Here is a 9,212-nt window from a genome sequence, read left to right on the forward strand (position 1 = left end):
TATACGAATAAATGAATGCAAAAGTGTAAATGTGTAAATTCAAATCAATTGTTTGGAAGTGAATTTTTATAGGTTGGCAACTTGGCACTCTGTGGCAGCCTTGTGATTGGCTAGCCACCACTCCAGGGTGTACCTGGCCTCTCACCCAAATTCAGGTGAGAAAGGTTCCAGCTCAGTCAAGTGAGGGTAAGTGACATATCAAATGGGTGAAATTATAATGAACACAATAAGATAAAAACATAAAAATCTTCACATTTTGGTGGATGCTTAGTGAGTTTCCAATCATACAGTCCAGGAAGTGTGACTCAATACCAGAGCTGGATATCATCAGACTTTATGAAAACGTCTCCATCCTCTCCAGTGGTCGCGGGGAGCCTGCAGGCTGCAGGTTCCACAGCAGTCTAAATGCCTAATAGGCTGAGCATGGCCGCTGCTCGGACCCGGTAGGCTGCTCCGCCATAGCAACTCCCCCTGACCCCTCCCTCGCCGAGCCCCAGCCAGCATCACCCTGCACACGGCTCAGACATATTTGGTCTTCCGGAAGCGTGCGCGGCTCGGGTAAGACAGTCCCTCCATAGCACGGCGGCTGCATATGGGTGGAGCACACTTTCAATTTTTAGGAAGATTTTTATTTTTTTTTTTAAATGCATTTTTATAGCGTTGTCCGGTCGTCGTCAGCAGCGGCGAGAAGCTCGGGAGGCGGCCGTAAAGTTTGTCCTGCTCACGCTCGGACCCTCGGCTTCTAAAATGGCTGGCTGGAGGTTCGAGGAGGAAGCAGCGGCTGTCTCTCTTCCTGCACTCATAAACTGTAAATATAACTCCCGTGTGCATGCTTCTCGTCTGTTGAGACGACGCGTCAGTGTGCCGGCCGGCCAGCCGGCTACGTCGCGGGTTCGAACCCCTCGTCACGGCGCACTGACAGCTCGCACCCTGGACTGTGCGTAATGGCGTCCTACTATTTCACTCGTCTCTTATCACCATTTTCTCTTCTTTTGCGATATAGACAGAGCCTCTACCACGTTTTATTATTGTCATATTATTTCCACTGTGTGCTTCAATGAGGAAGTAGAAGAGGCGACGTTCAATGTGCTTGGGCTACACCCCCACACGAGCCCTTTAAGATTTGTTTTCCAATGCGTTTCATAATTTAACAGAGTGTCAGTGAACGTCACATTTGATAGGACGCGTGTAGTTCGGTGAGGTCACGTGACAGGCTCATTAGCATCTTGCTCGCTTAACTTGACCCACATTCGTGAGTCGGTTTATGACGGAGTTCAACTCCTACGACGGCGACTTAAACCCAACGTGTATGTAAGTCGGAAGACGTCGTAGCATATCACAATATGTCATAATTACACTAAATATAGGCATAGAATATATCGATAATTGATTTAAAAAAAGAAAAGAAAAACAGTAGGCTAACTGAATATGCCTTAATGTGCGGCATGAACACGCCATAGTCTACTATGCTAACATAAGTATAAAGTATAAAATATTTTTTGGGGTCATAATTAATAATTAATAATAGGTATGGCGGTTAGGTTACAGAGCGTGACTTCTAATATGCCACGTGCCACATGCTAACGCAGTTATGAATTCATAGTTAAGAGTAAATATTTGTATGATATTCACTCCTGTGTCATAACAATAAAACATCCATCAATCCATCCATTATCAATCAACATTAATACGTTAAGTACTGCTGTTAACTGAGCATTGTTGTGCCCTCTTACACTGTGCCGCAGTCCATCACTAACTTATGCCAACACTCTTATAAGTCATGATTATGGTAAATATGTGTATGAAATGCACAAATAGGCCTTAAATGATGTTTTTTGAACTTGTGTTCTCACACTGAAAGTGTAGTGTGAAAGGTCGTTTACGCTGGACAGTAATCTGTGACTAAGCTATGCTAACGCTAAAGTCATAATTATAGTAATGAAATATCATTAATAATAGTTATTATTATAGTAGATATTTGTATGAAATACACTTCTAGGTCATAAAAAAAACATCAAATGGAAGACAAACAAGTACAGTGGTGAGCGTACCATTTTATGCTGTATTACACGATGTCATAGCCCATCTCTAACCTTTGCTAATGCTAATGCATTTATTACGCAAGTAACAGTGAATAGTTTTTATGAAATACACTTCATTTCCATGTATATGAAACAATCAAGCAAAAAATAACAAGTATGGTGGAAACTTAGCATGGCTTTTTGTGTGATGTAGGGGTGCACCGATCACAATTTTCTGGCAGCTCTCCGATCTTTTAAAAAGATAATCCCGATTTTTCCGATCTCGATTTTTTTCATAGCAAGCAGCGTACGCCTTCAGAGTTCCAATCTTATTTTATTGGAAAACATTGAACAATATCTGTGAAATAATACAATTGGGTTGTTTTAACTGCAAATTAAGAAGTTATCTGAAATAAAAATGAAAAGCTTATTAGTCATCTCAGCAGAAGAGGACAGTCATCGGCCGATCACCGATCCCCCAAAACTAAGGAAATTGGGGCCGATAAATCGGGCGGAAGATCAATCAGTGCACCCCTAGTGTGATGACATATTTTTGCCCCCAATTAATCATTAATCAGTTTGTTTTACACATGCTGTGCTCATTGGACTCACTAATGTGTTGTGTTTTTAAATTCAAGATGTCTAAATGGGTTTGACCCAAAATGGATGGTCAGCTGGCTACAGTCCTGTCAAGAAGCAGCTCGGAGGTCCAAAATGGCAGCCCGTGTGCAGAATCCTCCGAGCTGCCGAGCGAGGAGCCAAAGACGAACCTGCAGGGGCCAGGTTGGGACGCTACTGGGGAAGATGGCCTCCAGTTGTGCCCCGTCAACCAGGATGCTCTGTCAATCAACAGGAGAAAGCCAGCGGTGGGCGGGACTTGCGAGCCCGCCCCCCAGGAAATCAGAGAGACTCGCGGGTCGAGGCAGCCAATGCCCAATGCCGACTCCACCGCCAGACCTACCAAAGACTCACATTTCGGTAGTTCGCGACAAACAAACCAAATATCTATCATCAAGACCAAGGACCAGAGTATAAAGCTCACGGCAGGGACGCACGCTAGTGGAGATGTTTTGGACACAGAGACCATTCAATCGGATCTCTCCAAAAACCTCAAAGAAGCCCATATATCCAGCGGTGTTACATTACTTGGTCAGGGAGTGAAGGAAGAACATTTAGAGAGGCAAGTCGACGACTCTCTGAAGGACTTTTCCTGGGCCGAAGAGCAGAGCGAGCCGCTGGACTTGAGCCTCCCCAAGAAAAGAGTGAACCGAGACTCCAGACACGGACGCTTTCTGGACGCGTGCGACAGTTTGCTGATTATGGAGGTGGACGAATACGAGGGCGAGGGCGACCGGGACGTCGTGGAGGAGGATGAAGAGGAACTGCCTACCTTTTATCCCGCCTCCGTCTTTGCCCAGGACCTTCTCCTCATAGACGACCAGGGCATTCCATACACTCTCAGTCCAGATGGACTCAGGGTGCCGCAAGTGGACGTCACCGGCTCCGAGGGCCCGGTTGAGAACGAAGGGGCCTCGCAGTTGCCCTCTTCAGCAGGTTCAGACCTCAGCCAAAGTTTGGCTGATGCACTAAATGCACCTTCCGGTGATGCGATGCCTTCACGGGTGTCCGGGTCGCCGTCTGTGACTCCGCAAGTCTTCAGAGGTTTGGATACAAATTCCTCTGAGAACTCTGGACTGTCCATCCCCAACCAGCCCATCCAGATCCTGACCACGCCTTCCTCCAGCGCTTCTATCCTGCCCCCCTCTGCGCCACTGATTCTTTCTCTTCCTCTGTCTGTTACCACCAACACCGCTGGTGCTTCTACCCCGATTTTCCTCCTCCTTTCTTCTGGTGACTCTACCTCCACCCCTATCGCCATCCTGCACCCTTCAACCGGTCACCTGTCCCAGATCTCCCTTCCTCTGGCTTCCGGTAACACCTTGCCTCACCCTGTCATGGGATTGGGCCTGAACAACCCGCCTGTGATCCTATCAGGGGGATCCGGCAGCGTCCTCGCCTCTAGTCTGGCCAGCGTTTCCTCGTCACTCGTTCCTACTCACGTCGAATCCTCTGTTGGAATTGAAGCCATACCTACCGAGCAGGTCTCGAATGAGAGCGATAAGCCATCTTCTCGAACAGCAGCCGCTGCTACTTTGACGTCCGATCTCTCAGACGCTCAAATGCGAGATCCAGACCCCCTGGTGGACTCTGAACGTTTACCTCTGGATGACCACATGTACTTCTCCAGTGCCGCCGCTCCTCCCTCGCCGCCTAAAATTGAGCCACTAGACCCTCTGGACCCGCTTGACCCACTGGACCCCCTTTCCCCCTCGGAGTCACCCAACGACCCTTCGGCCCAGCGGGTGCTCTACTGTCAGCTGTGCCCACGGATCTTCTTTTACCTCTCTGACCTGGAGCGCCACGCCATCACCCACTCGCAGAAGAAGCCTCACGTTTGCCAGCAGTGCGGCAAAGCCTTCAAGCGCTCCAGCCATCTGCAGGTCAGTGCACAGCAAAAAAACGCAAAGCAGGAAGTGGGAAGATATCCAGGATTCATGCCATGCGTTTCCGCTCTCCAGCCGAAAATAATCTGTAGACTGTGGACACATTGACTTGATGTTTGCAATTAGTTGAATAATCTGGGCCCAGTATTGGAATCCAGATCAAACTGATCCAGATTTGGGACTTGATGTTTTGAAATTCTCAACACAGGCTCAAATCTGGATTCAAGGCAGGATTGGATTTCCAAAACTGGATTATGATTTAAGTGTGGTTTGAAATACCCAATTTTGGATTAGATCTGGGTTTAATCTACTCCACCAGGTTTGGTGGATTATGTTTGAAATGGTGGGCCCTGATGGTAAACCTGTTAACTCACAGGTGTCTCACTCAAACTCTGTGGGCCAAATTTGGTCCTCGACGTCATATAATGTGGCCCATGAAAGTTGGTGACAATTTTTCCCTGACCCCTGTTCAAAACTCGTCATGTATCATTAGAAAGAATACGAAGCAAACGCAGGGCAATTAGCCTATGTAATATGGTAGGGCAAACATTACGGTTCCCACACGGACCATGCTAGGCTAGCATGGCTACTTGTCCCTTAGCTAGCAATGCTAATTGGATATACTCTATAGCTTCACTGTTCTTTCGTAAACAAAAAAAAAAAAGAGAGTAAAAGAGGCCTCGGTTTTATTGGGTTTAATTTTTTGGGTTTTATAAAGGTTTTGATTGATTGATTAAAACAAACTCAGTGTTGCAAAGCTTCTGGCTAGCAAGCATAATGACTATAGCGATGTGCTTTTGGCAGAACATCAAGCTTGTTAACTTATTAGAAACAGCGTTACAGTTGCTACTGTTGTTTTCTTCTTCTTTCTTTGTGCTAGCTTTTAGCATCAGCTCGTCAGCCACCCCTCTGAATTGGAGCAGCTTCTTTCTTTGTGCTAGCTTTTAGCATTAGCTTGTTAGCCACCCCTCTGAACTGGAGCAGCTTCTTTCTTTGTGCTAGCTTTTAGCATTAGCTCGTTAGCCACCCCTCTGAACTGGAGCAGCTTCTTTCTTTGTGCTAGCTTTTAGCATTAGCTCGTTATCCACCCCTCTGAACTGGAGCAGCTTCTTTCTTTGTGCTAGCTTTTAGTATTAGCTCGTTATCCACCCCTCTGAACTGGAGCAGCTTCTTTCTTTGTGCTAGCTTTTAGCATTTGCTTGTCAGCCATCCCTCTGAACTGGAGTAGCTAATGTAAAAGTGTTTCAGCTCTTGCTTGGTTTACAGTCGGGATAAAAATATTTCCTGTCTTTGTTTCGCTCCACCAGAGACACAAGCACATCCACACGGGTCAGAGGAACTTCGTGTGTCCCATCTGTGCCAAACGCTTCAGGGAGGCCGGCGAGCTCCAGCGCCACCAACGGGTTCACACGGGGGAGAAGCCCTACCAGTGCCAACTTTGCCACACGCGCTTCGCCGAGCGCAACACGCTGCGCCGCCACACCAAGCGCAAGCATCCTTTCCACCAAGTGGCCGTGGACATGTTCAACGACCGCGGCGGCGTTCGGCACGAGGAAGAGGAAGATCCTGCTGAATGGTACAGCTCCACTGTGTCTCATCTAGAAAACTCTGATTCCGAAATGGAGACTTAAAATGTTCCAAACTTACAAAAAAAAAACGGGAGCACTTGCAATATTTATATTCATGTTTTGAAAACAACTTTATTTATATGAATGTATGCTTATTCCAATTGCATTTAAAGACCCTGTAAAGTGAATCCGGAAATTTGTCTCTAAATCCATGATACTTTTTTGAAGAAGAAAAACGGAGCTCTATTGCGGCCATATAGCGTTAAAACTGTCGTCATTTTAGTTTCCCAGATTTTTGGGGCGTGGCCAAAACAGTCCCCAATATTGCACTTTGGGATCTGGCCCACCCCCATTACATAAGAACTTGAGCACCTTTTTTCCCCTCATCAGTTATTCACCCCGAAAAGGCATCATTCCCTCATATAATCTGCTGGCATGACTGCTTTAGAACGCCTCGTTGTCTGCTGTAAATGTTCACAACATGGAGAGAAGGCGGAAAAGTGTTGTTGTTTTTTTAAGTCCTTCGTGACAGCCAGCATGTGGAGAGGGGTTTCTCGCTGCGGCAGCCACTTTAGAGCGCCTCGTCGTTGCAACATGGTATAAGCATAAGAAAGATGCTAGTTGAGCTAGCATTGTTTTTGTCCAAGGTCGTGAAAGTGGTATTTGATTGAAAGTTGGTAATTCAGCAGACGCAACAACGGCAATTTCTTGATTTTTCAGCATGTTGAAGCCTCATTTTGTGCACGAGATTTATTTAATCCTTCAAATTTGGCAGGATCGTTCCTATCACTCTTTGTGTGTGTAGCCATATTCAGGATCACTTTACAGGGACTTTAATGGCCAACAAATACTTTATCATTACCGTTTTGGCTGATTTGGCCAGCTCAATATTGGAAAAGGTGATTTTGTTGTAAAATGTGACGTTTCCATGAAATTGCATTCCCACACAATCAATGACCTTAAAGTGCTTAAAAGTAACTTCAACTCCTCTCAGTGTGTTCAACAAGGAGAGCTGCACTACCTTGTAGTGAAATCTATATTTCGTAACAGAACAGAAACACTGTGAGTCATTTGCACTTGTTTCATTTAGCACAATATTCACTTTTTTTTTTATCGAGTGAATTGAAAAAAAAAAAGAAAGCTTTGTATATTTTGTTGCCTGTTGATTTGATGTATTTAATACATATATTTCAAGACCAAATGAGTTGTTCCAACATGTTATATAAATATATATATTCACATTTTGTTAATTTGTGAAGTATATTCAATTGTATTTAATACAGTTTGACAACTTCCAACTTTGCACTTTTTTTTTTTTTGCATGTTTGCAACATTAGAAAAGGTCAAGGGTCATAGTTCAAACAGCTTCTGCTTCTCCCGTGTGATAACAATACTCATTTATTGCATTGCACTTTTACTTGTGCTCTCCATCCAGTCAGTCCGCAGAGGCTCCTCAAACACTGCACAGCTCCAAATAGTTATTAAATACTTTTTTTATTGTTCAAATGACCCCACTTGGTCCTTGTGGCGATCCCATCGAGAGGAAGGCATTAAGCTCGGCTTTATTATACTTTGGCAAACAGACTTTATGGAGGGGCAGTGGAAGGAGAGGCAAGTGTGCGCTTGTGTGCGCGCGCTAAAGTTACCGGTGAGTGTGCTCAGTTAATCACAACATGCCACTGCGTCAACCGTCCAATAACTTACATCATTCCAATAGTGCATTCTATGACTTTCACACCACTGCTAATTATGTCATATAATACATTAAAAACAAAACTAAATGATGGCCGTTAGGTGGCTGACTAATCATAATGCACCAATAACAATGCTGCTGTGGCAACCGCCACTAATGATTTCCTCTGGCGATTTCAGTGTGATAATAACAATAACCGCAATAACAATATGAAAAATAATATCAATAATGTCTGGGTTGACTTTTACTGTAATAATAATAATGATGATAATAATCATCATCATCCTAATTATATAATTAGAGATGTATGTAATAATATAGATGTTCGATACCACTTTTTTTTTTTTAATTCAGAACAACAACAAAAAGATACCTTGAAATAAGACCGAGTATTTTTTTTATTAGTGTAAATATAATATTTGAAGGCATCGGTACTCACGACAGTGGCCAATACCAGTATCAGACGCCCTCTTGTGATCGTTTTACGACGAGGAACTAGAAATGAGAAAATTGCCAGTAATTTCCTGCAATTTTAAGGAAAAATATATTTGTATTTATTGGAAATGATCTGTCATTGTTTTTTGGGGAGAAATTTAATGTAATAATAATAATAATAATGTTTTTTAATGTCATTTTTTAATTTAAATTTGTTATTATCTTTTCTTTTATAATTATGAGGACTTTTTGGTTAATTAATATTTTTTTCCTTCACATATAATGTTCATTTATGGTCCTTAGAATGAGACTGTTGCATCGTTCAGTCTACAAGGTCCTACAAGATGAATACCAACTGATTAAACCAGCTGTATACAAATAGAATATTGTGTGTGTATGAGTGATGAAGTGGAACGGCATCAGGAGCTTTACGCTGCCAAGCCATTGAAATGCAAAATGTTGCTGTGCGACATTTGAATGAGTGTCTCGCTGTTTGAACATTTTATTCCCTTGTGGTTGAGTCTGCTCCGTGACATATTGGCTGTTTATCGGCTCTGCTGGAACAAAAACAGTATAATTTGTGTGCACCTGAGAGTCTCAACTCAGGGGAAATTGACTCTTGATACTGCAGTGCTCGTTTTGGCCACGTGAGGTCGCACTTGTAACGGCGATGATTTAAGATCTCTTAGGGCTCTCCAGTCTCTATATTCAGTTACTGCACAACTTGCCCCCCCCCCCCCCCCCTCCGAAAAAGCACATTTTCTTCCCGGGTACATGTAAATGCCTGCGCCTTTTGCAGCATGGAACCCACGGAGAAATGTGATACTGCGCCAAGGAAAAGGTTAACATCAAGCAGGGTTCGAGAGCAGGATTAACACTGAGGGAATGTTTTTTTTTTTTTTTGTCATAGGAAAAAGAAGAACGCTGTCAGGTGGTAATCAGAGAGGGAGTTCAACCACGGCTAACAAGCAATTACATCACCTTTACTTCA

General features: G+C 44.0%; 1 protein-coding gene across 6 annotated transcripts; it reads left to right on the forward strand.

The window, feature by feature from the left end:
• Positions 1 to 496: 496 nt before the first annotated feature.
• Positions 497 to 7,334, forward strand: LOC144058499 (uncharacterized). Of its 6 annotated transcripts, XM_077576995.1 has the most exons (4): positions 501 to 558; positions 659 to 808; positions 2,660 to 4,522; positions 5,833 to 7,334. In XM_077576995.1, the coding sequence occupies exons 3-4, from the start codon at positions 2,684 to 2,686 to the stop codon at positions 6,154 to 6,156; spliced, it is 2,163 nt and encodes a 720-aa protein (XP_077433121.1). In that variant the 5' UTR covers positions 501 to 558; positions 659 to 808; positions 2,660 to 2,683; the 3' UTR covers positions 6,157 to 7,334. The 6 variants fall into 6 exon arrangements, with proteins under 6 accessions (XP_077433123.1, XP_077433121.1, XP_077433120.1 ...); XM_077576997.1 differs by lacking the exon at positions 659 to 808 and having other exon boundaries at positions 497 to 558; XM_077576994.1 differs by lacking the exon at positions 501 to 558 and having other exon boundaries at positions 565 to 808.
• The last annotated feature ends 1,878 nt before the right edge of the window (positions 7,335 to 9,212 follow it).

Source organism: Vanacampus margaritifer, chromosome 9, assembly GCF_051991255.1.
Source record: "Vanacampus margaritifer isolate UIUO_Vmar chromosome 9, RoL_Vmar_1.0, whole genome shotgun sequence".
NCBI classification, from domain to species: Eukaryota; Metazoa; Chordata; class Actinopteri; order Syngnathiformes; family Syngnathidae; genus Vanacampus; species Vanacampus margaritifer.

What these genes read in the sequence shown, in the direction of transcription:
- LOC144058499 (XM_077576997.1), top strand. Translation starts at nt 2,684, where the DNA reads ATGGATGGTCAGCTGGCTACAGTCCTGTCAAGAAGCAGCTCGGAGGTC. An exon ending in AGCGCTCCAGCCATCTGCAG is followed by an intron (nt 4,523 to 5,832) that starts GTCAGTGCACAG and finishes TCGCTCCACCAG; the next exon opens with AGACACAAGCACATCCACAC.